Source organism: Hippoglossus hippoglossus, chromosome 3 (assembly GCF_009819705.1).
Source record: "Hippoglossus hippoglossus isolate fHipHip1 chromosome 3, fHipHip1.pri, whole genome shotgun sequence".
NCBI classification, from domain to species: Eukaryota; Metazoa; Chordata; class Actinopteri; order Pleuronectiformes; family Pleuronectidae; genus Hippoglossus; species Hippoglossus hippoglossus.
In genome coordinates this window covers 3,471,140-3,497,539 of record NC_047153.1, presented here as the reverse complement: position 1 = coordinate 3,497,539, position 26,400 = coordinate 3,471,140, and the positions used below count along the sequence as shown (strand labels likewise).

The following is a 26,400-nucleotide window of genomic DNA, read 5'->3' as shown; positions in this document are numbered from 1 at the left end:
GCTGGATCTGCAGAGATTGCTCTTTAATTAGGCCGCTTGCTTCTGCCAAACAAAACAAACTGAAAGGAAAGTGGTCAACATGCAAAATTGATGACTGAGCCTCTTTTGTGGTCCCTACATTGTGTGTTGCTTGCTTATGAAGTCTAATGCAATCATAAATTGCGTCCTCTGGCCAATCGGCGGGCCGGGGGATAGTTCATGAAAGCGACCCATGTGGAGAACTTTGTTGAGCCCCATTGTGAAGCTGTCAGTCCTGAGAAGGAGGGCCGAGGAGGAGGGGGGGGGGGGGGGGGATCTTGCTGCTATAAAACTCCTCTGCACACAGCGAGGGAACCAGAGGAGCTACAGACATTCACACGAGTGATTCTCTCCCAGCTGACACCAGGAGTATTTCAGATTTCACACTTTTCAAAAAAAAAAAGCCGGGACCATGATGATCCCCAGCGTCTTCGCGCCTCCTGCCTTCTACCCGGGGCTGTACCGTCCCGCCGCGGCTCTGCCCCTCCACCACACCCTGCCGTCCGCCTTCCAGACCCACTCCAGCTTCCTAGTGGAGGACCTGCTGCGCATAAGCCACCCGGCCGCCTTCATTAACCGGACTGTTCCTTCAGCCAGCGCCTCCCTGCCCACTGCCACCACCACCTTGTCCTTCAGCTGCGCGTCCGCGGAACGCGCCTTGGCCGCGGCCGCGCTGACGCGTGAATCTTTCTCCCCGAAAACGTCGCTGCCGAACAGCAAGGACCCAACTTTTCTCAAGTTTGGAGTGAGCGCCATCCTCGCACCTTCACCAAAGAGCGGTGAGTACACGCACCGTGTTTCCACCTCCACACTGAGCCTGTGTGTGTGTGTTCATGTTTGTTGTCTAACGCATGGAGGGTTTCTAACGTGTGTGATGTTCCTCCACAGTCTCCTCACACCCTACAATCCACAGCCTGCACTCCAAGACCTTCCCCTTCCCCTGCTTTGACGGGACCTTCCACCCCATATTCAGGACGCCTTATTTACCAGGTAGGCGCAACTGTTTCTCCTCCAGGCTGTAGATCCATCCGTCTCCAGCCTTTACAATTCTGTCTGAGCTAATTGCATTTAGATGTAAAACACTTTCAACCCCTGTCATATATTTTACCCGGAGTGGAGGCAGAAAGGGGACAAGCAGCCAGAAAAGAAGAAATCACTGTCTTATTAAGAGGGAGCGCTGGCTCTGGCCCCTGGCCGGACCCACCCATCCACCCCCTAATTAACCAATTATCCCAAATCGTCACGGTCTAAATTTGAGGCGGGGTGGCGAGTTATAGTCCCCCCTGTTTCCCATTGGGGGGCGTTTTGGCATTTTCCCGACCCACGTTTTCCCACAGCGCCCGGGGGGCCACCGGGCCGCTGTGGCGGGCAACAAAGCCCCCCAGCACCGTGACCAATTTGGTCAGCTCCCACCGGGCGAACCACCCACACACCCCGGAGAGTGACTTTTACCAGGCGGGCCAAAGGCGTGAACCAGTCATGCACTAATTTCCCTATTAGGCGCTATTGAGAGTTTTCAATATTCTCACAAGACCACATAGCGCGTCGTTGTTCCTGATTCTGCTGCGGCCACAGGGCAGCTCCAGTCAGGAGGGAGTCCAGGCACCATTACGCACGGAGGGGACGTGTCCTGCGCGCTGGGACTTTGCAGTAAGGCGAGTTTTTCTAAAAGCCCAAGTCCAAACCAAAACGTCCCAGCTGGGGGAAGCCTCTCCGCGCGTCCTGCAGCGCTCATAGGATAAGTTACCACTGACCCCGAGTCCTCTCGCTCCCTGTGCCCTAAACGGTCCTCTATTCTCCTGCCGGGCCAATCAACGAGTTGAGATAAAGAATAATCTCTTAGAAAAGTCTATAAAGTCGCTAGTCCGTGCTTTCATTCAGACAAATCATAATAGAGATGGAGTCTTTTCACGGGCTCAGCTGAAAGCCTCAACAAAACAACTCCAGAGGCCTGAATAGCTTTTCGTGTTCATTTAATGAAAATGATTTGAGGGCATGAAGAAGAAGAAGAAGAAGAAGAAGAAGAAGAAGAAGAAGAAGAAGAAGAAGAAGAAGGAAAAAAAAAAAGCGCCATTCCCCCTCCACTCTCCACTCCCCCCACCCCCCCCCTCGGGCATCAGTATTCTGGTATGCAGTTGTGTTTAGTTTGAAAGTGTAAATCTCCTTTTGTTGCGATAATATATGGCCTTCGCCGCCTGTCCAGAGTCTTTTCTGCGTTAGTTCATTACTACACAATTACCGTTCACGGTTTATTAACTCCTCTATCCGCCCTCACAGGGTTCCTTAAAGGATATGCTACCTCTTTACCATACCAATGCGGTTGGGGACCGGCCAATGTGCTAATTAGTCACCTCGTGCCATTTCACTCAAAACGGAGACGTATTGCCCAGTTGCAAAGAGGGAAAACTTCCACTAAAGGTTGAAAAGTGCGGTCTCATAGAGGAATCATTAGATTCACACAGAAACATCTGAAGTAGTTTAGAGTTTAGATTAAAAAAGTAAACTATCTCCCAGTTGGTTCTTTTCTGGCTGCAGGCTCGTCCCCATGCGCAGATCTGAAGTTGTCCTGTTACATGACAAAGTTAAACGAATCGTACAAGTTCTAACTTTTTTCTTCTTGTTTTTTTGTTTGTTTTGCAGCATCTTCATCCGTTGTTCCCATCCCCGGGACCTTTTCATGGCCCCTCGCCGCCAGAGGGAAACCCCGGAGAGGGATGCTGAGGAGGGCGGTGTTCTCCGACGTGCAGCGCAAGGCCTTGGAGAAGATGTTCCAGAAACAGAAATATATCAGCAAGCCCGACAGGAAGAAGCTGGCTTCCAAACTGGGCCTAAAAGACTCACAGGTAATAAAACAAATCCCTTAAAAAAAAGTTCCCTCAGAAGCGCACACGTGACCTCAAACGCTCTGTACGTCGTGCGTAATTTACGCGTAAAGACGCTGTTACGCGTTCCGCCCTGAACTTCTCCACTCACCGTCTCCTCCCTGTCCACAGGTGAAAATCTGGTTCCAGAACCGGCGGATGAAGTGGAGGAACTCTAAGGAACGGGAGCTGCTGTCCTCCGGCGGCTGCCGCGAGCAGACGCTGCCCACCAAAGCCAACCCTCACCCGGACCTGAGCGACGTGGGCAAGAAGTCCTCCGCCGAGGAAGAGGAGGAGGAGGAAGAGGAGTTTGTAAGAGCGAGAGTGAGGTCGGCGGGGTCCAGCGTCTCCTCTCCGTCTCTGTCCAGTAAGCACTCAGACTTCTCAGAGTCAGACGAAGAAGAAATAACAGTATCTTAATTTATTTAAATTAAAAAAAATAAAAAAAGCAAATATAGAGATATAACCCATGTTTTTTGTTTTTCTATGAGACTGTGATCAGATTTGTAAGAAACAAACAAACCCATAAATGTCATTGTTCAAAACTTTCACTCGAGCTTGTTGCTTCGTCAGGATTTGCTTCTGAGATACAATTTGCTGTTTTGCACAGCTTTGTTCAATTGTACAGTATTTTGTACAATTTTGTATGGAAATTTTATGCCAAGAATATTGTGTTACTTTTGCCTTGACCTTGAATAGAGTTGTTTATTGGAAAAAAATGTAGCTATTTCGTTAATAATTTATATGAATCTGTTTAATAAGTGTGTTGTATTATGTGCTGTATATATGTTTATTTCACATTTCTTTTGTACAAACACCAAATAAAATTGTAAAGTTGCAAGTGAAGTGTGTGTGTGTGTGTTGTGTTTAAAAAGAGAAAAAAAGACAGTTTCACAAAGTTAAATCATAAATAATCATAAATTTTATTGAATCACAATAACTTAAGACTAGTACAGTGATATCAGATTCAATTCTCCGAGCCCTGGACAGACCGGTGATGACAAACGGCATCGATCTGCTCTGATGTAAAGAGACTGTACACAAAATACTTCCTTTTTTTTCAAGTACCGTAACAAATCGTCTAGAAAAAGTCATCAAAATGCTGCAGGATAACCAACTATTTACAGAGTTATGTTACATATAGAAAAAAATGTACATAGCAAAGAAGGCTAAACATTCATCGAGTTTGTGGGTAATAAACAGACTGACGGGTCTGATGCTTCGACAACAAGAGCAGACAGACAGAGTCCGACTCTTTGTGCTTACAGGGACTGCAGCAGGAGATTCTCTGGGAGTTACACACACGCACACACACACACACACAGACACACACACACACACACACACACACACACACACACACACACACACACACACGGACAAAGAACTTCTGCCACAAACCCCCCCAAAAAACAAATCTTGTTCCATGCTGTACGTCTCGGCAGTGCTGCAATCTGCTCGGGGGGGACAAATGCACATTTTGGCTTCCATTTGGAGATAAGAATGAACTTTGCATAGCATCGGTGACAAAAACACTGAAAGTGATGGAAGCCGCTCCCCCCCCCCCCCCTGCCCGTCCCAGGAGGCAGACTGGGAGGTTCAAAAACAAAGAAGTAGTAGAATGACTTTATTATCTTTGAGCCGTAGAAATGATGTGAAGCCGTATTTTGTTTTTTAGTTTTTTTACATCATCGCTCAACCACAAGTACCTTTTTATATCTTAAACCTCCGATTAGTTATATGTCTATAAACAAAGCAGCATATACACTAGTTTTCACTTAATTAGTTTTGTTCATCACAAAAAACACATGAAACAGACGATGGGCGTGGGAGAAAGCAAAGTTAAAGGATGGGGATGAGGTATAAAATCAAGACATCTTAAACTTCCCTCATCCAGTCAACCTGCCTTCTCACGTCGAGCACCAAAACAACCCCCCCCCCCCCACACACACACACACACATTTATATGTTTCTCTTTCCTGCTAGTGGTCCACATATTTACACCAGCTTCTCAGCACCGGCTTCTGCAAGCAGACGACTGAACCTGCAACCCAAAGTGCTGCTTCTCGTTCCCGTCTCCTCCACGACCACGGCCATTGGTGTTTGATATGATGAGAGGTCAACGCCGCTCGAGGGCAGAGTCGCCTCGGAGCCCTGTTAGTGAATGTTTACAGCCGTTCAGACGTTCAGACGTATATCGGCGAATGCACATAGTCTGTTTTCGAAAAACAAAAACCAAAAAAAGAAGAAGTAAGGCATTGTTTGTTACAGGATTCAGTCCAGCACCAGAAAGGAGACTTGTGCTACAACAGCCTGTTCGGGCCACAGGAGATCTGAGAGGTTAAAGCAAGAAGTGGTGGAGGCGTCGTTTGTGAAATTGCACAGAAACGGGTAGAAAATTACATTACCTCAAATACTGTTATAGTTAAAAGGTTTAAATTAAGCCATAGTGAGTGTTGATTTCACATCCCCCCCCCCCCCAAAGTCTTTGCTCCTTTGTGAGAACCAAAAGGGATTTTGTAAATTCGATTCTGTTCTCGCTGGCTTTGTAAAATTAGCCACAGATGTTGCACTGGACAAGAAAACCTCAGTAGGTCTGAGTTGTGTTTTGTGCGAATAAAACTGAAGTTATTTTTGCTCCATTTCAAAAGGAACGACTCTCTGCTGGAACAATGGATTCTCAGCTACGAGGCAGGATGCGACCACTGGGGACCTTGATGGAATGCACCGTATGATGTGTGGACAGCCGAAGAAAGAGCGTCAGCAGGATTGCGGTGAGAATGTCTGGTTACGCTGACCGAGCCTGTCTCCTTAGTTCGGAGAGATTATTTCTTTCCCCCGCCGCCGATTTTGACATTGTTCGGATGAAGCAACGCTGCTGCAGAGTTGGTCTTTGTTGCCCGTGTTTATATCTCAACCTCTTCTCCACTGGCTCTGAATATAACTCAAAAACTCTCTCTTTTTATTTGTGCTTTCTTAAAGGTTCAGTGTGTAGAATTTAGTGAAGTTTCACGTTGCAGCTGAACATGAAACCTGAAGGAGAACCTGTGGAAACCTTCAGTCGTCTTAAAAAACTCAAAAGGTTTAGTTTGTCCAGTTTGGGCTACTGTAAAAAAAAAATGGCGGCCTCCGTGGAAGGGGACCCGCTCCTGAGGTAAATATAAAGTATTTAAATATAAAGGGGGAATTCTCGGGTAAAGAAAACAACAATTTGTACAATTTAGATTACTAGGATTATTTCATATTCAATTTCTGCCAATAGATCCTTTCACCTGAATCTTACACACTGGACCTTTAATTCTTTTTTAGGGACACATGTTTATTAACTGTTTTTACAGTAGTTGTTCTCACGAGCTTTTGAAAGTGAGAGTTTCAGGACCCAACGTTCACTTTGGCTTCACTCATCCTCCAGCAGAAAGAGGCTGTTCTTCCATCCATCGTCAGCAGCTTCCTCCTCTGTGCTTTTCCGATGCAGACGAGGGCCTGTATCGCCCTCTGCAGGCAGCGCAGGCGCACTGCGGCCGTGCAGGACCAGGAGCCTCTCAGCCGGAGGAGTCCTGGCTGGTGCTCACGTTTGCTGATGCCTGGATGATGAGGGACATGATGATGCCTGTGTGCTTTTATTCTGTCTGTCTGACGTGAGGCTCCTGACGGGAGCCACGGGCCACAGCGGTGAAAAAAAAAAGAAATAAGGACAAAACTAAACAGTGCAGTAGAAACTTCTGTTGTCCGTTCTCTGAAATGTAATCTTGACTTTACTCTTCTTTTAAATATTTGGGTTACCTGCACCCAAATCAAGGGGGCTGGATTCTAATGCTCTCACAGTGAGAACGCTCCCTATTTAAAAAGTTTCTCCTGAAAACGTGAAACCAGCGTTTTGATGACATCACAAGGTCGATTCCAGCGACGAGTCCAGGATGTCGTCCTGGTGGCTGTTGCTGTTGGAGTCGCTGTCGTAGCTCTGCGGGCTGGACGACGTCGCCGCCTCCTTCAGACGCATCAGCATGTTCATCTGTTGGAGAAAACAGCGTCAGTCCGATCGGACTTTACGGCTTCGGTGATGAGGTCTGGATTATTTGATTAGAATCTTAATCCTCCAATAAAAATATGAACTTGTTATGCTTTTGTTTCATTAGTTTCCAATACCAAAAATGAACTGAATTAGTTTTTCTATCATTCCCACCAGATGTAACTTCTAAACTTTGTATTTGTGCAACAGATGTTCTTCTCCGTGTGATTTACTGTTGCTCACCAGTGGGTCTGCGTCGCTGTCGCTCTGTGGGGGCTCCTTCCTAACTCCCTCCCTCGGGGCCGAGTAGCCATCGAACCCCACGTCCTCCGGGCGGAGCTGCAGCAGGGGGGGCCATTCCGCTGGAGTAGGCGTGGCTGACCACGGGTAGGTGTCAATCACCCAGGCCGCCGGGTCCTCCCACGCGGCCCTGCGGCCGTACAGCTACAGAGAGACGGAATGTAACAGTGAAAAATGACTGCTCCTCCAAACCACCAGTGTTACCACAGGGGTTTCGTGTCGTGAGGCATCACTGACTGACAGATTTCAAAAGGAACATTCTGTCTGTGCGAAAGAAAACGAGGCTCGAGGGAAAAGAAACGTAAACATAAATCTCAGTGTTAAATGTAATAAATAAAGAACCATCAGTCACTTGAGCTTAGATTTAGCATCAGTATCGACTGCACTCGCTCGAGGGGACATTTATATTGTGGGTTGCATCACGTTTCCCTTTGAGGTTTGATTTTTCCTCCGTTCTGTCCTGTTGTTGGTTTGTTGGTCTGTTGGTTTGTCTGTCAGCAGGATTACGCAAAAAACTACTGAGCAGATTTCCACGAAAAAACCTTGGTGGAGGGACGAGACATGAGCCAAGAAATAAAGAAATAAATTTGATTTGGATCCAGACAAAGGATCTAAACTCTCTTAAAAATTGTGAAATAGGACGTTTTCTTTTTCCCCCCCCCAGGAAATAACTCACGGATCGTGATGAAAATAATGATCTCAGCTTGATTGAATTTAAGGAGCTTTGGAGTTTGTTTCAGAAACATATGAGTAACTTAAGATCATTATCGTAATTTTTCACGATGCCAAGTGAAAAACATGTTTTTTCCATTTTTCCATCACTACATTTTCTCCTCAGCTGATTAGGAACAAATTCCTCGTATCACATCTTTCTTTGTGGATCCGCTCCACTCGCTCTCCGAGCTCTGTGGCAATTAGCTGCTGCCTAATTAAATCAGATGCTAATTACATGCAGATTAAGAGTACAAATTGAATCCATTTCACTTTGATGAACATAACCCTGGTTCTCCGAGAGGGCAAATCTGACTTAATACAGACTGATCCTTTAAACGTGCCCTCGGGACGTCAACTCAAGTCCCTCTATTCATAGTTTTAATGTGAAAATCCCAAATCTGAACCACCAACAGCAAGCGGTTGTTGTACTTGTGTGTGATTGTGTTACCTGCAGTCCCTCCCGCACCGCCTCCAGCATGTAGGGGATGATGGAGTAGTTCCACAGGTCAGTGAACCAGACCCTGGACCCCTCCACGTCCATGGGACACGACAGGAAGAGACGAGGTCCTGAACGCCACAGAGCAACGAGGTGAGACACCGGATGTTTCTGGGTTGACTGATTGTTTTTTTCATCAACTGTGTAACGTGGACTTACCGATGGTGACGTCGGAGGAGCTGTGCGCCTCCAGGAAGCGGTTCAGGTGGTGCCAAATCCGTGGGATCCAGTCGATGATCTTCACCAGCTCCATGTTGCGCGTTCGGCTGCCGATCTCCGTCTCGATCAGCTTCCTCCTCAGGTGGCGGCCGAGGAAGCCTTTCACCGGCTCCATGTGGTTGGCACACAGCACCCACCTGATCGGAGAACGTGCAGGTGAATCAACCGGCGATAAAATCATAAAACCGTGTAGATCTTTCATTGTCCAGTGGGAGGAGAAGATCAGCAGCAGTTTACCTGAAGTTGTGGTGAAGCTGCAGGTTGGGGGCGGATGATGTGGCCTGGCTCATGGTGCCGATGATGTACGGACTGAGAGGAGAGAAAAGTACAAATTAAAATCTTACGATACTTAATACATCTCTGGACACGTGTTAAAGTATTGAGTGGGTCAATGTGTGTGTGTGTGTGTGTGTGAGAACTGACCAGTGCTTGGAGTTACAGTTGAAGAGGCCGTTGAAGATCTCCCCCAGGGAGCTGACGTGGTGCAGGTTGTCCAGAATGACCACCAGTGGGCTCTCCACCCCCGGTACTCCACTGCACTGCTCGGCCAAACCTGACAGGTACTGACGCAGCTCCTACACACAGAGAGGCGGGGGGGGGGGAGAGAGAGAGAGAGAGAGAGAGAGAGAGAGAGAGAGAGAGAGAGGGAGAGAGAGAGAGAGAGAGAGAGAGAGAGAGAGAGAGGGAGGGAGAGAGAGAAGATTTAAAACTAGAACGATAAACCTACATGAGCCAGAAGGTTCATGCGGCTGAAGCTTATTTAATTCTGGTCTTTGTCCTGCAGGTAAATTAGTTCACCAAACAGCATGAATGCATTTGTTAATATATTTGGGCGGAGAAAAGGGACATGACAGAGCAAAGGCCCACAGCTGGAATCGAACCGTGAAAACTATATTTATATAGTAAGGGCCATAATTTGACTCATGCACACAGAATTCCGAACGTGTGCGTTTACCTTGCTGGACTTGTGGTCCACGTTAAAGGTGACGACGGCGCGAGGGGTCAGAGGTCGACCCTCCAGCAGCAGAAGGTGTCGGGACAGCTGATTGGCCAGGTAGGTCTTTCCTGTGCCGCTGGGGCCCGACAGGATGACCCGTCTGTGCTCCTTCAGCAGCGACACGTAGCGCTGCAGCATCGGCTTCGGGATCAGAGTGTTGAACACCAGCGAGTCCACGTTCTCACTGGTCACACCTGCACACACACACACACACACACACACACGTCAGGGGATTAATATCAATGGAGACAGATGCTGAGGATAGATGACCCTGATTCTCTTAGAATTAGAACTGCCGCCCATCTCTCACTGCCATCACACATCCTTGTACCTTTGAGCTGGATGCTGATGGTGTTGCTGTCTCCCACCAGGTAGCCGCAGGGCAGCAGCTCGGGCGTGCGGGCGGCGCTGAGGCTGCTGGGCCGGTGGATTTCCCCGATGTTGTATCCCTCCACGCTGTCCGAGCTCAGGCCCAGCTGGCTCACCGGGTCCACGTGGGTGATGTACTCCTGTCAGACACACGATTCCACATTCAGCAGCTTTTCAAGGGATTCAAATTCTGTCTTTTTTTTACTGTCCAATCCTTTTGAATTCCTTTTGGACACCATATTTAAAAACTGTGCTGAGGTACATCGTCTGTTTATCTGATTCCGTATCGCCGTCGACCTCTGTTTACCTTGAAGAGGCGCCGGACCACTCCGTCCAGGACGTCCCACTTGGTTTTACCGCTCACGCCGATGCACCCGATCAGAAAATGGCGAGACCGACCCTCCTGTGATGAGAAAAACAATACCTAGCTTTAGAAACTAAAAAGATATACAGATACACAAATCTGAGCCGATAAACAACAGTTTCAGTTCTCACCTCTCCCCACTTGCTGTCCTCATCCAGGGTGACCACGACCTTGACATGTCTCCCCTCCTTCCTCATCCCTCCATCTCCGCCGGTGTCGTCCAGCAGCATGTCTGACAGGAGCAAGGTACTTTAGTGCTTCAACATTCAGGGGCTGACACGACCTATGTTATCAGTTCACAGGGCTCTTACCCAGGCTGGTGGACTCGCTGGTGGTGAGGTTGAGGCTGTGCTGAGACAGTCCAGGTCCTGCGGCGTGGCTGTTGGTGTGAGCGGGAGGAGGAGAGGAGACGGAGGCCTGAGAGCCCGTCCTGCTGCCATGACTCTCCACCTTCAGACGGTCGTTCTCTGACTTCAGTTTCTCGATCTCCAGCTACGCACAAAAAGGAAAAATTGAGGAAAACAGTGTAGATCCCGTCGGCCTCTTCGAAGCAGACGTGTGAATCCTCCCTCAGAGCGTCACCGGTTATGAGCGTTGTCTCTACAGACCTGCATGCGGTTCATGGCCTCCCGGAGCTGGTCCAGCTGGTGGGCGGAGCTGAGGGCTTCCAGGCGGATGTCGGTCAGCTTCATCTCCTTCTCCCGGAGCTCACTCCGCAGCTGCATCACCATCTCCGCCTCGCTGTCCAGGCACTCGGACAAGCTGCAGGACACCACAGTTTAGGGACATGAAATACTGGGTTTCTCCATCCATACAGTTCAGATTTATGGGACAAACTAAGATGATGTGTACTTACAGTGAGTTGGAGTGTGTGCTCCGGAGCATGTGGCCGGAGGCTGAGGTGCCGTTGTGGGGCAGCTTAGGGGACGAGGGGAGAGACGAGTCCGTCATCTCCTCGATGTCGGAGTGAGACGAGGCCGACTTGGGAGATTTCTTCTTGCTGAACGCTTGTTTGAAGGAGCTTCGCAGCTGCACAGAGGAAACAGGGAGAAGGAGAGAGAGAGAGAGAGAGAGAGATGGTGAGCCGACATGAGACACACTCTAATACACGTGGCTGAGAGGAAGAGGAGGAGTGTGCCGGGGAGCGAGGAGGAAAACAGCTGTGAGAAAGTGCAAGTGAGGGAGAAAAGGGAGAAGAGGGAAGTGTGGGCGGGCCATCTTATGACTCGAGACACAGTTCTCAACACAAACGATTCTGCTACAGCCTGGAGGTTAAAAAAAAAAGGACTTGAGACTGAAAGGTTGCTGGTTCGAATCCCTGGGTGCGGAAATGTGACTGGATGTTAGATTTACTTTTTCAGAAAAAGGTGAAGTGTTTAGCAACTGATTTATTTTGTACTTCTAGGTTTTCTTATTTATTTATTACATGAAACGAATCAAGTTCTGTAAACAAAGTCAGTGAGAATTAGATAATAGTAATAATCCTGATGTATGAATGCTGTAAAAGCTTTGTGATGTGTGTTTTCGTTCTTTAAACTTCAAACTAAAATATAATTTGCAGCACAATCACTGTAGTTGAAACGTTTTCGGATGTTTCTAAACTAACCCAGATAGACCATGATGTGTAAATATACAGAATATATGTTATTAATGCTTTCTAGAACTGTAATAATGTTTTATAAACTGTACCGTTCTGTGTAATTCTTGGGGAAAACATGTAAAAAATAACAATATTCAAACTACATAAGCATTTTTTGGGTAAAATATTTGAGCAAGAGGTTGTGTTTAAAGGCGAAATCCACCGTTAATACTTTATATTTACAAAACTTCACTTCGTTATAGAGAAGTCACTCTAGTATTTTTAAAATATTGGTATTAACAGAAAAGCCTCTCGTCCTTGATTGTGTGGGACACGCTGCAAAGTCAGATATCATTATTAAATATTTCAAATGTTTGCAAGTGGAACACCCACCACAAATGTTCCCACACATCAATACCAGTGACATAGTTGAAGTATTTCCAGGTGGATTTTCCTTTCAAGAAGTGGCTCAAGTGACATAAGGGCAGATTTCAGGGAGAAGCAGAGTAGAGGAGGAGGAAGAGGAGGAGGAGGAGGAGGAGGAGGAGGAGGAGGAGGAGGAGAGGCACTACGGTGGCAGCAGACGAGAGGAGGAAGAGGTTAGTAAACCAGAAAAAGGTTGCAGGGGTGAGGCAGCTCCTCTCCTGTCATCTGTACCATTCTTACCTCGTAGACCTGCCACATGAAGCGAAGCGGAGGAAGACAGGGAGACAAAACAGCACATGTTCATATGGGTGTGTGGGGGGGGGGTGTTAATGTGTGGTGGAGGGACACAGATTAAACTAGAGGCCCCTATGACACCAGAGCTGGTTTCACCGGAGTCTGCGGCAGCTGCAAACTAATTCTACATCACAACCACCATGACACGTCTTTCATGATCCATTATGTACACACACAGCCCCTATACACTGCATATCACAGTGTGTGAGGGGCACCTGCATCCAGGGGCCCTTTGTGGGGTCCCAGCTACACAACCACACACACACACACACACACACACACCTAGGAGGGTCACTTATTATCACTGTGGCCTAAAGCAGGAAACTCTTTAACAGCTACAACACGGCTTCTCCTAAACATCCAGCACCATGCGGATCAGAGGGATCAAACCACCGGCAGCTAACACCTCAGGCTACAGCGCTTGACGGAGAGGACACGTACGTCTTCGTCTCTCACTTGTCCTCCGGTGCACAAAAAGGTCTTTCAACGACAAAAAGGAAAAGTTCACGTGTTGGACGGTTGTAAGTGAAAGTGTGGAAGGTGTGTTGTTGTGTAGTAAAAAAGAAAGATGACATGAGGACTACACACTGTTTCATTAACACTGATTTGGTGATTTGCAGGTTGAAAGATGACAAACCAACCAATTTAAATCCACTTTTCACCAAAATGTAAATTATATTTTGTACCTGCAAATCACCAAATCAGTCTGAACTTGATATTCTAGAAAAGTCCTAAGTGTATTCACCTTTTCTCCAGTGAAAGACGTCTGAAGGGACAGAAAACCCAAACATGAAAATACACAGAGACAAAGACTTTTTTTGTACAAACTCATCACATCTCACAGTTTGTCATCGTTTCACTTCTGACGTCTTACCCAGTTCTTCTTGTTCTTCTTCTTGTTCTTTGCGTCAGCGTCCATGTTGGAGCCCACACTGGAATGACTGGTGGCGCTGGCGATGCTGCTGACGCTGTCAGACGAGTGCTGCCTCCTGATGCGCAGGTCTGGCTGCTGCTGCTGCTGATGCTGCTGCTGCTGATGCTGCTGATGCTGCTGATGATGCTGATGCTGCTGCTGCGGGCTGCCGTTGCTGCTGCCTGAGGAGAGGAAATGTATGTGTTTGTCTATGAATTAAGATGAACTACGTCTTTAATTTGATATCAGACATCAACCGGTCAGTGTTGATATGAAACAGGTTTTCTGTGACTAAAGAAAAATGGGCGGCTGGTTTTAGAATGAAAGAGATTAATGTCTGTTCTCAAGATTTTTTACACAAAAGAGTGTAAGTGACCTTGTCTGTTTTTAATTTCATAGACTGTATTTAAAGATGGACGACATGAGAGCAAAAATATCTAGATTGCCCCCTGGTGGCTGGCTGCAGTATAGGTCATAAGCCCTGCCTCCTCCGTGTCAGCAGATGAGACATCAACCAAATTGAAAAGTCAAAATGTCAAGGTCAACTTTATTTATATCGCACATTTAAAGCATCTTCGTTGACCAGAGTGCTTTACAAAGTATAAGGTACAACAAGAAAAGAGCAATACGCAATATATCAAATTACTATAAAATACACATCAGATAACTTTGTTCAAGTGTTGTTGATGTTTCTGTTAAACTTGGTTTTAAATCCTGGAAACACGTTTGACCTTCACTGATCTGCTTCGTGTGTCTGTACCTGTCCTGTCCCGTCTCGGCGTGAGTTCGGGCGTGTTGATGACTCCGTTGATGGCCGCCTGAGCGACAGCGTTCTGCTTCTTCAGCAGCTCGATGGTCTTCCTCAGCTCATTCAGCTCAGAGTCCTGCACAGAGACGAGGACACGAGGGGTCACGTCTCAGTTTGATTAACGCCACACAGTCTGTTTATGAAAACCTCAGGAGCTGTTCTCACCTTCTGCTCGGCTGTCAGGGTGAGACTCTTCAGCCGGATGGTCATGTTGCCCAGACTCTGTTCAAACGCTGCCACCAGGTGAGCCTGCACAAACACACAGGGTCAGGACGCAGCAGGGAGCCGGGGGAAGTCACATTCTGGTTTCTTTGTACAGCACCAATTAACATCGTAAGGTCGATATTACAGAGAGAAGCCCAACGGTTGCCACAGAGAGCAAACTCTAATTTCCAACTAGACCATAAACACAAAAAATAGTAATAAAACACATACAGAGTTGTATTTATTGCACAATAATCATCCAAATATCAAATAAACTGCATTTAGGCAGAGTTCAAACGAACATGTAGCATCACATGTCAAAGGAATTTCTCGTTTACAACAATAAAAATTGGTATAGAGAGTGTGTGTGTGTGTGTGTGTGTGTGTGTGTGTGTGTGTGTGTGTGTGTGTGTGTGTGTGTGTGTGTGCGTGTGTGTGTGTGTGTGTGTGTGTGTGCGAGTGTGTGTGTGTGTGCGAGCTAGGGTTAGGGTTAGGGTGACTGAAGTGTGTTTCAACTCGTGACTTCCTGCAGTCGAACATGTTCTTAGATTCTCGGCATGCGGGGCCTGGAGGTGCGTTCAGGTAATTCATCATCTGTCTGCGGCTTGTAATCAAATATTTAAACAAAAGCCCCTCCCCCCCACCCACCAACCCACCACATCCCATCCTCTGACCTCCCACCGTCACCGCCACCGTTCTCGGTGTGCGTTTGTCTGTCAACACTAACGCCACGCCTTCCTGTAAAACCTTCAGTCCACATCTGGAAACGCTGTAATCCGACCCCTTCGCCTTCCTTCCACATCTCTAATCCTCAGTTAGACAGACTCGGGCGGCAGATTACAAGCGGAGCGAGACTCCAGACAAGGATCGTGTCTGGAGACGCCGAGAGGGATTTTCTGATGGTTCTGCCAGATGTAAAATTACACCTTCTGTGGGTGAAGTGCTCTTCGAGAGATCTGCTCGGTATCTGATGAATATATCACAATGTTTCAAGTGGTTGTGCTTATTTAAGTTGTTGATGTACAAAATGCCTACTGACATATTCTACTGGCAATAACTCCCTTCATCTTTATCAGACATCTTCTGATGTATAAATACTTTAAACACAGAGGATCCCTCACATGTGACTCTATCTGAGGTTTCTACGTTTTCTGTTTATAGGGTTCTCCGGTAGTTTTACTCTTGTTGAGGGTTTAGAACAGAGGATGTTGCACCTTGTTAAGATCCATGAGACAAACTGTGATTTGTGAATATGGGCTTTACAAATAAAAACTGGATTGATTGAAAGAGAAAATTACATTTCAGATCCAGACAAATATCACAAATTGAACCCTGGAAGGAGACAGTATAGGTGCTGTATACGTGGAATAGCTCAGGGGTGTGTGTTTGTGTGTTTGTGTTTGTGTGTGTTTGTGTGTGTTTGTGTTTGTGTGTGTTTGTGTTCCTGTTCACTTACGTTGGCACTCAGCTGTGTCGTCAGGGCGGAAACCTTTTCCTGGGAGGCATCCAGCTCCCGGCGCAGCTTGCGGATCTAAAGACGTAAAAAAAGCAAATCGGCACGACATCAAAAAGCACAGAGACAAAAGCAAAAGTAACTGCTCTATAAAAGCAGCCAATACCACACACACACACACACACACACACACACAGACACACACAATGACAAAAATAGTGTGGCAACAAACGAGGGAGGCTCCCAGATTTGAGCTGCGATACGTTCAGGGTAAGAGATGAAACACAGCAGATGCATGAAAGAGGAGGTTCAGGTGCACACAGGTGTTCAGACAGGAAGCAGAGCCCCGTCACAGGGTCAGTCGCACAACAGTTACACATGAAACCAGATACAAGTGTCGACAACAGCCCCATGTTCCACCAGGTCCGGCTTCTACACACAGAAAATGACAGGGGACGGAGGTGGGGACTCTTACCTCCGACTGAGACTTCTCCTCGTTCTGTAAAAACAAACCAGAGAGGGAGAGGAAAATCATTAGTGACGTGTGACACTGAACGTGAAGAGCAGGTCAAGCTGCCGGAGGTTCTCGCCGCACATGACTCCCGCTTGATTTATTAGCTGCGAGGAGACGAGCTTTGTAAACTGTGGAGGAGATCCACTGGTGTAATATGTCTGGAAAGCAGAGATCTCCTCCCGAAGGCATTTCGCCGAGCGTGCGGGTCCCCATTGTCCTCGCAGGGGACAATAGCAAGAAAGGACGGGCAGGAAAAATACACAGAGAGAGAGAGAGAGCGAGAGCGAGAGAGAGCACGCTAAACAAACGCTCGCACGAAGCCAACACGCCCTGCTGTCGCTGATCAACACAGCAACATGCAACACCCACATTTATATGTAAACATGTTGCAACAGACTCTGACAATACGAACACAAATAGTTTCCCTTCGTCCGTTTGGAGACGTTTGAACAGTTTGTTTGTCTTTAGTGAGACGTCGGTCGACGGTGAAACCTCAAGACTCAAAACTGAGCTACAGTTATAATTCTTTACCTGCAGAAATTCAAAGTTTATGGATTAAAAGAGAATTGATGATATGAAAAGGACTTTTAACATTGATTATTAATAACAAGACTTTTCATATCCACTTAAAAACCAAAGAGGTTATGTTTTTTTTGTCCTTTTTCTTTGCTGGACATCTGGGATTTTAAACAAACTAATAGGACATAAATATATTGTTAGATATAATACATTTTCGAATATTTTCACTCTGAACATCTGCATTGTCCAGTTTTTGCACGGCTGTTGATGAGGAGGAAGTGGATTTTCCGTCTGACGCCTGCACGCAGCACTTATGTTGTGACAGAAGCAACGAGGGCGGAACACGTGGTAATTAATGATTTTCCTATCGCGTGGTTCCACCCGACAACCGCTAATCAAAACAAGTTTCCACACGCGTGACGTATCTGAGCTTTAAAAAAACACATGTGTTACACATGATCTACTACACACCCACACAGGGCTGCCAATCACGCACACACGACTGACCCTGCACAAACAGAGCAGCCGGTGTGACACGCAGACAAAACACAGAGATGTGATGCAAGCGCTCCTGGGAGATTTCTACATCACAGCAGTTAAAGGATTTCAGAGGGAAAACAATCAAATAAATAAAAAATTGACATAAAGAAATGTTAAAGTGGCAGCAGGAGGTTTAGTTTTCATTCAACACATTAGATTAGTTGTTTCCTTCCTCTCACACTTAACTCCAAAAGAAACAGACATAAATAAATGATTACAGCTGATTTTTACAAAAGACAGAATCAGGTATTTCAGCCTCCAGCCCTCGTCCCCCCCCCCCCCCGCCCGCCCCTACCGTTAGCTGCCAGGACGTGATGGTGCCTGTCAGGGATAAAGTCGCCATCATTTTGCCTCCGCTCCCTTCACCGCTCTGATTTGAAACCTCTCTGACTCTGAGACTGTGAAGCAGGGATCCGGTGTCTGAGAGTTTCTCTGCTTCACCTGCACAGGTGAGTGACCCAGCCCTCCCGGGGGTGGGGGTGAGGGGGGGGGATAACTACGCTGTGAGACGCTGCGCTCTGACTGGCTGCAGCTGCACACGTCGGAGCTGCGGCCACACCTTTTTTCTCACAAGGTGCTCGAGTCAGATCTCTGGATGGTAAACGGGCGACGCAGCGTGTTTCATACCCCACAGGCTGGAGCAGACACAGGCTCCTCTGGTCTCTACGCGGATTCTACGAGTGTGCGACCCCAACGACCCACTGCTCAGCTGAGACGGGTTAAAATGACAATTATGACAACTGTTCTTATGTGTGTTTAATATTAAAAACTACCTCCGTCCCGTCCTTGAGAACAAGTCACTACACGATCTCCTCTACACGCTCGTACAACTGGGTTCAGGTTTTAATCACCTTTTACAATCCGTCCTACAGCTGCACTCTCACATTATCCTTGATGATTTTAAATCTTCTGGTGTTTTTCTATTCTATTGTAAATGTCTCCTGTTCAGTGGTCCCTCTTGAAATCGGTTCGATGCCGTTTCATTTTATACTTAACAACATCCTGTATATCTGTACTTCTGAGGCTTATACCCGTACAGATGTTTGAGTAAAAAAAATAAAACACATAAATCTGTTATTTAACCTGAACAACAAACAGCTTATTTTTAGTCACACGGAGACATGAACACATGATGTTCAGTAAAGATGCAGATCATAATAGAGCAGAACGAATGGATCTCATAAATGTGTTTTTTTTTAAAAGGCTGTGACGTGGATTTGACCTTAATGAGAAATATCTGTTTGATGCATCAACTGTGAAGAGACAGACAGGAAACAAGGGCAGAGAAAGAAACAGATGGAATCGAACACTGAACGCTGCGGGTTCTGTGGCACCGGGCTGTAACCGCCCGGCCGATAGAGATCTCCACGAAGGGGATACTTAACGGTCGTCTGTCTGTCATGGACAAACCATATGATGGAGACAAGGAGCAAACACAACAACTTGAACTCACCGTGGAGTAAATGGAGGAGGTGCTGGAGACCAGAGACAGAGACGATCCATGAACTGAGGAGACAAACATCACAAGATCAGAAAAGTTCATCTGTAGAAACAACAGCAGCCTAATTATCATCAGACCCCCCCACCCCCCCCCACCACACCCCGGAAACTACACAAACCTCCCACCTCCTCCTGAACAATGGCTGCCGCTCTGCGCTCATGAAAGATAAAAAACTCTCCTACACGTTGCAGTCGGATTGTGGCGCAACGACTGGCAGCCTGAGAATTACTCTGCTAATGACTCAGCCGCTAATCTCACATCAGAGGCCGGGACACAACGGCAGCTCTGTGCTGGGGCCTGCGAGCAGATCAGAGCGGATCAGGGGCGTGAAGTCATCGACCGCACCGAGGGGGGCCGGGCCGACCTCGGCACATTCATTCACCTCGGAGGAAACTCACTTTCATTTTTGCTGTGGCCCAGACGCCGTCGAGCGCTGGGAGCCAACAGGAAAAAGGGGAATTCACTGGATCTCGTCACATGTGATCAGACCTGAAACAATTACTCCCTTAACTCACTGGAAATAATCTTATCGAGCAAAAATGCAAAATATTCTGTGGTTCCTGCTTTTTTTGTGGGGTGGGGGGGGCGGGTTCCTCTATAACATGAGCCAGTAAAGTGAATTTGTTGGTTTTGGACAAAACAATTGAATCGATAATGAAATAGTCGTGAGGAATAGATACTATGATTGTTAAAAGGAGGGAATTTATAATAACCTCTATATTATTTACCTCCACGCAGGAGGTTCCTGTTTTTATATCAACTGTCGTTAGTTAGTTAGCAGAAAAACCCATTTCCAGGAGCTTTGGATTAAAGGTTATGACCCAGATCCACGTAAACAGAAGGATCCAGGATTTAGTTTTCACCTTCTTTAACATAGTGAGACAGTTTCACGGGGGTTTGTGTCGTCAAAGCAGCTTTTTCTAGTTAATTATGATACGTCGTCGTGTTCATAAAACACAGTTTGTGCTTCTTGGATTCACTGAGTCGTTTGTTCTTTAAGCTGATGTTGTGGCAATTGGGTTATTGATGCAACATGTGATCTCTGCAGACTTCCACTCTGCTGACTGTGCAGAGAATGGGAACAGGAAGTTATAATATTAAACACTGCTCCTTTTAGATGGATCTATCTTTCACTTTTAATTGTATAAATAAACCAGGAAACGCGGATTCTACAAGAGGAGGGTCTGTGGGGGGGGTGTGAGGTGTCGCTCTCCATCAGGACAGGTCTGACGAAGTGTCGGGTGGACGATGTGACTTTTGTCCTGTCAATCTCACAGCGGTCGAGTAACTCTACACTTCTGCAACGCGCACACACGCACACACACACACACACACACACACGCACACGCACACACACACACACACACACACACACACACACACACACACACACACGCACAGAGAAAGTCATGTTCGGAGGTCTCTTGTGTGTCATCACCTCTCTCACGCCTCTCAGTGTGAGTCCTGTCATTATCTCCTCGACTGAAAGGGAAGAGGAGGGGGGGGCGGATATAACTGCTACTGTGGAGGGGGGGGATAATGATAAGTCTGAGTCTGTTTCATTGTGCGTTTGCTGCCTGTGCATCTGTTTAAATGCTTCAAAGCTCAACAGACATTCGTCGACAACACTTCACTCAGACGCCCGAAATGAACTTCACTAAACGTAATTGGACAAACACTCAGTTCTGTCGCTTCCACATTCCAAACACTTGAAAAACCTGGAAACATGAAATCATCAACTTCAATAAATGTCTGACTAGATTGAATGTCGATCATTTCTTGTTCCAAAACTGGACATCATCTGCTGAAGTGGTTCAGGGGATAGAAAAGGGGCCGGATCAAGTGATCACAGGAACTTGGTGACGGGAAGCAGAATGGCTCAGGGAAGAAATCGTTTTAACTCTGGTGCACATCTGGATCAGGGGGCGGATCCAGGACTGATTTTGTATGGGACATTTTTCTATGTTTTCACTGATTTCCTAGATAATAATTCAAAGATCTTAATCAAAAACCAAATCAGACATATTTAGGAGACTGATATCTGTGAGTGTGTAAATTGGTTTACTGGTTTTCAGTCGTTTTGAAGCTGCTGTTTGAAACACTCGTCCTTTACAATATGAGGTGAACACAGGTTTTCATCCTGAAGATGTTTAGAATCATGTTCACATCTGTTCACTGACTGAGGGTTGAAGAAAAACGCAGATGTTTCAGGAGTCTGGATTCACAGCTGATTCCCCTCAGGCTCCTTCACAGGACCAGTGTCAGTGTCACTGGGTTTCATTCACTCACACTGGTTTGTCCTCAGCTCTGCAGGACAAAAAACTAAACTGGATCCACTTACACTGTCCACAGTCACTGAGTAACTCCACTTTGACTCTGGATTCTTCTGTCGATTACACAGGGTGAGACACAAAACCCCCTTTTTGTTCTGGCTTCATCATGACGTGGTTTCATGTTTATATGGTGGTTTAATGAAATGTGACTTCACTGCCGACTTTCACACTTTTATATTGTTTTCATCACAAATCTTTTATGAATATTTGACGTATGTCGTGTTTTATTTTTCAGTTTAACTTTATTTTATTCACCCGTTTTATGAACTGACTTTTATCTTAATTGCTGTTCCTGCTTTTCCGTTTTTTTTAACCTCTGTTTGTTAGTTTGCAGGATTATGCAAAAACTACTGGACGGGTTGACATGACACTTGGTGGAAGGAGGAGTCAGAGAAGAACGTATATTACATTTTGCTGTGGATCCACATCAGGGAGGCGGATCCAGGATTAATTTGCAAGATGTGTTTCCACATTTCCGATGATTCCTCAGATATTTATTTGTGAATCTGGAAGCAAGTGTGTGAAATTTGGCGCAGACCAGAATGAAAATCTGGATCTGGTGGATTTAAAGGTGGTTTCAGGAGGTGAAGCCTTTTTTTGAGTCACTATACATTAACGCATTGAGCAAGAAACCAAAAACGACCATCAATGTTTAGCTGAGGAACGTAACACGGCCTCTTATATAAGGTTTGTATTAATTTATCGTGGATATAACAACAATATAACAACAAATAAAGAGAACCATTGTGGACACTGTGCGGCACATATCCCCCTTTTTGTCTGTTTTAGTCGTACAAATCAAACGTTGTGTGTCTGTGACCCGGAGGTGGAGGCGATGAACTGGGCCGGGCGTCTTCCTGCTGGTGGGAAAAGCACCGCTGGGTATTTGTCCCAATAAATGAGCTTATTGAAAAATTTAAAAAAAGAAAAAGCCACAACCAAAGCTGATTATGGATTTCTAAAGGAATACGGGGCTTTTCCTAGAGGAGCGGTTGTAATCCGTCTTAATGTTCACTAAACAAATGGAATCATAATTCCTTTAGCGTGGGGATGTGGAATAAAGGAAGGGGAGGCTTCAGAGTCAGAGAGAGAGAGAGAGAGAGAGAGAGAGATAGAGAGAGAGAGAGAGAGAGAGAGAGAGAGAGAGAGAGCAGGTCTCGGAGAAGGATTACAGCTAATTACAGAGTTCACCTCATGTCTGCAGAGAACATGGAAGAGTCACCGGATACAGCTCTGGTTGTTGTGTCTCCTCTCACCTTCCTCGAAGCCGTCCCTGAAGGAGCCCGAGCGGCTCATGGTGCGAGTCTTCTCGTCCAGCGACATGCAGGAGTTCCTCAGCCGGTTGTCGGCGCAGGGGTCGAAGGCCGCGTCCTGATTGGTCAGGCTGTTGTTGCGCAGCCCGGCGATGTTGACCTGAGCTCCTGAGGTCGGGCTGGAGGCTGTGATAAAGTGAGACAGGAAATGATACTAAGGGTTATATACACGAGTGGAGAGTAGATCATGTATATGAGTCTGTAAATGTGTGAAAAAAGAGACATCACAGGTCTGGGGTACAACCTTCACTGTTTGTTTTTAAGTCTAAAACCCAAATATACCAAATATTTTATGATATAAAACAGATAAAAAAACAAAAGTGAAGCCAAAGGGTCTTAATCGCCCCCTGGTGGCGGGCTGCAGTATCAGTTATAAATCCTGCCTCCTCCATGTTAATATATTGGGACATGGACCAAAGTAAAGTCAAAGAACATATTAAATAAAATTGTCTCAAAGATGGTTTCTCTCATCTTATGTACTTCTTATCACACAGATTATTCCAATATGTTTGCAGGGGTGAAACGTCATGATTGACAGTTAAGACTGACACCCGATTGGTCGACCGATGTATCCCCAGGACCTTACTAACGCAAGATGGCGCTGTTCGTACTCGGGATATCTTAGCGGGAGGAGCAGGAGACCCGTCGTCCATCTTTATTTTGAGTCTATGGCTGCAACCAAATAAATCTTTGGCCTTGTAGTTTGATATATGATATAAAGTTATTAAATGAGACGTTTTCTGTCAGTTCACTGATAATATATAAAGTTATGATAGACCTGAGCGTCATGTTTTAAATTCAGTGGAGTGTCGGAATCGCTCTGACTTTAAAACCTGCTTTCTCCTCAGCTTTATGGGACTAAAAACAACAATCAGCTTGATGATCATGTATTTGATGAGGTTTCGTTTTCATAAACTTGAGTTCACGTCACACAGAAGATGAAGAAAATGAATGTGCCGTGCTGGGGGGCACATACCGAGCTGTGCGAAGTTGAAGCGAGTGCCGGAGGGGGAGGTGATGCTGGAGCCGGGGGAGAACGGGGAGTTACTGGCCGAGTCCTGCAGCCCACTGGTGGAGTGGGAGCGCAGCCAATCACGGGCCTCCTCGTGGCTCCGCATCTGTGGCGTGGGGCCGTACCTGGGAGTGGTCAGAGCAGAGGTCAGAGTGGAGGCGGGGACACGAGACCAAACAGGTGCATTGCGGATTATGTTGATTTGGAATTCTGATTATTTTTCATTTTTTTGACTTTTCACAATGAGTGAGGTGATTTATGTTCTGTCAAGCAGCCGGATTAGTGCTGGAAACAGAAACAACAACAACAACAACAACAACACAGACTGACTCTCAGCTGCGAGCCACAGAAACGGAGGGAAGGAGCACAAGGAAGAAGCCAAAGAATATTTGACCCCCCGACGTCAGGCTACAGCGTAACACAGTGACCACGTGACGTCTCCTCACAGAAGCACAACACAACAACGCAGCAAAGGAAGCATTTTTAAAAAAAAGCGTGAGACAAGAGTGAATGAAAGATGCAGAAAAGGAAAAGAAAGATAAACACACGACAATTTGAACCAGTGAGCAAGAGCGCAACATGTTCCGGCAGGAGGTGGGGTTTGTACCTGAGTCCCTTCTTAGGCAGAGTGTTTCTACCACAGTGAGTCCCGCTGTGGGAGAGAGACACTTCAGAGGAGGACAGAGAAGGAGGCAAGGACACATGTGGCTGCATCTGTCAAAGACTAACCAGTAATATCTTTAACCTTCAAAAGTAGTTTTTATTATCGACTCTAGTACATTTCAACGTATCCACTGCAATTTAATCTTATTTAGATGGAAGGAAAAACTGTGAGAAAGATTATCTTTACAAATTTTCAAATCAGAAGAATTAAAAATAGATCGGGAGCCGTACAGATGAAAGTAAAAACACCTTTATCTAATATTTTGATTTCTTTCTACTGAAAATTGCTCAGAAATCAAAAACACACATTCCTTAATGTCGATATTTTTTGCAGTGTAAAGCCCATAAATAAAAAAACATCCACCTCTCATGCTACTAGGTAAACCTGCACACATTTACTCTACCAGGAGGTGGCAGCATCTCACAGTCCAAACAGACGAGAGTGGAGCACCGACAACAACCTCACATTTGCACCAACTCACAGAACGTCCATTCACACAGGAGCTAGAGTTCCTAGAAAATAACCACAAACTGCCACACAGAGCACGAATACACACACACGCAAGCAAAGACACAACCACAGCTTCTCTGTGTGGGTCTGTGTGAGGCTTGTGTGTGGCAGCCGGTGGTGGTTTTGGTAGGAGCCTCCACAGGGAGCCTGACACGGCACACAGGTACATTTACCTGTCCTGCTTCCGAGGGAGCGTGTTTCGGCTGAATATGGGGCTAGCGGTGGGGGAGGAGAGGGGACTGATGGAGGGCAGGAGGGAAAACGCACAACAGACACACAAACAGAGAGAAAGTTTTAGAGGAGAGAAATCAAGTGCGAGATTCTTCACCGATGAAGTTAATAAGAAAACCTGGCGAGGAGGGTGATGTCATAACCAGCGGCTATTAAGTTTCCTCAGAGACATTCCTGTCACGGTGCAGAGTCGACCTGTCAGGATGGAATCTGCTGCAATGACCACAATTACTGAAACGACAAGACTGAGGGACGCCAGCGGATTGTGTGTCTGTGCCGGAGCGCAGACAGAGCGGCGAACAGGAAGCGACACCTCACCGTGACGCATCAGATCTCTTAAAACGAAAATAATGTCAGCACTGAGCAGGATGGACGGAGAATTTATACTATTAATATCAAAAAGTAAAGCAAAACTAAACTAAGGAAAGTAAAATTCTGGCATTAAAGTGGACGAAATGTGCTTCAGAATAAAGCTTCTTCATGTAGAATGAGGATTTTCAAAGCTTCATATTATGTTTTTTCTACTTCTGGATTATTAATACTGATACTTTCACTGTATCAGCAGAATCTCAGGATTTTAACTGGTTAAATAAAACTTCATTTATAAACTACTGGGTCATTTAATCTGTAACAATTCATATGTTTTCTATGTAAAATCCTAACCTGCTATGTAACTAGTAGTTTTAAAGGAAAATTATCCTATTTCTTATAGAAGAAATATTTATATTATACTATACTACTAAATATTCAGTTTAAAATGTGAAAAGCTGAACTCATAACTCTTGCTACAGTCTGACTCGGTCTGGAAACTGATTTCTAATCTTAAAGTTTGATATTCCTGTGTAGCTCACATTTCTGAGGTAATGTGATGATTTCATGACTCAACTATTGTAACTCTGAGTTTAAACATTTGCTAATGACAGAGTTGACATTCAGTAAAAATTCAGGATGTAGAATATAATAAAACACCCAAGTTACCTTTGGCTATAAGGCAAATCTATACTTTGAGAATAATTCAGATTTATTAAAACTTAGGTTTCATTATTTTGTTTCCCTTGTTGATTGAAGTTATATTTACTGATATGAATCACAGCCAATCTACAAAAATACCCAAGTTGTACTAGTTTGTAAACAACGAGTGATAAACCAGAGTTGTCGGACCTGGGCAGGAGCCGGTTTACCAACAATACAGAAGACGTGACGCAGGAGAACAGATGAGGTCTTAGTTGTGGAAAAGGA

The 26,400-nt window shown here is 45.9% G+C and overlaps 2 protein-coding genes across 12 annotated transcripts in view; one reads left to right on the top strand and one right to left on the bottom strand.

The window, feature by feature from the left end:
* Positions 1-294: 294 nt before the first annotated feature.
* Positions 295-4,440, top strand: dbx1a (developing brain homeobox 1a). Its single transcript, XM_034569386.1, has 4 exons — positions 295-797; positions 907-1,008; positions 2,659-2,861; positions 3,012-4,440. Exons 1-4 carry the CDS (start codon positions 431-433, stop codon positions 3,297-3,299), a joined length of 960 nt encoding a protein of 319 aa, XP_034425277.1. The 5' UTR covers positions 295-430; the 3' UTR covers positions 3,300-4,440.
* A 2,062-nt stretch (positions 4,441-6,502) lies between these two features.
* Positions 6,503-26,400, bottom strand: part of nav2a (neuron navigator 2a) — a 198,131-nt gene continuing 178,233 nt past the window's right edge. For 8 of the 11 annotated variants that reach the window (XM_034615021.1, XM_034614978.1, XM_034614996.1 and 5 more), the window contains 23 exons: positions 25,104-25,169; positions 24,364-24,408; positions 23,721-23,881; positions 22,688-22,870; positions 19,051-19,103; positions 16,500-16,523; positions 16,028-16,102; positions 14,533-14,616; positions 14,320-14,443; positions 13,521-13,741; positions 11,204-11,376; positions 10,956-11,109; positions 10,659-10,839; positions 10,479-10,579; positions 10,291-10,386; positions 9,946-10,123; positions 9,573-9,808; positions 9,041-9,192; positions 8,855-8,926; positions 8,558-8,754; positions 8,351-8,469; positions 7,132-7,332; positions 6,503-6,891 (listed from right to left, as the gene is read on the bottom strand). In XM_034615021.1, coding sequence (XP_034470912.1) covers positions 6,766-6,891; positions 7,132-7,332; positions 8,351-8,469; positions 8,558-8,754; positions 8,855-8,926; positions 9,041-9,192; positions 9,573-9,808; positions 9,946-10,123; positions 10,291-10,386; positions 10,479-10,579; positions 10,659-10,839; positions 10,956-11,109; positions 11,204-11,376; positions 13,521-13,741; positions 14,320-14,443; positions 14,533-14,616; positions 16,028-16,102; positions 16,500-16,523; positions 19,051-19,103; positions 22,688-22,870; positions 23,721-23,881; positions 24,364-24,408; positions 25,104-25,169 — 3,022 coding nt within the window. In that variant the 3' untranslated portion in view covers positions 6,503-6,765. The remainder of the gene's footprint in view (positions 6,892-7,131; positions 7,333-8,350; positions 8,470-8,557; positions 8,755-8,854; positions 8,927-9,040; positions 9,193-9,572; positions 9,809-9,945; positions 10,124-10,290; positions 10,387-10,478; positions 10,580-10,658; positions 10,840-10,955; positions 11,110-11,203; positions 11,377-13,520; positions 13,742-14,319; positions 14,444-14,532; positions 14,617-16,027; positions 16,103-16,499; positions 16,524-19,050; positions 19,104-22,687; positions 22,871-23,720; positions 23,882-24,363; positions 24,409-25,103; positions 25,170-26,400) is intronic. The other 3 variants (XM_034614986.1, XM_034615003.1, XM_034615011.1) reach the window with 3 other exon arrangements.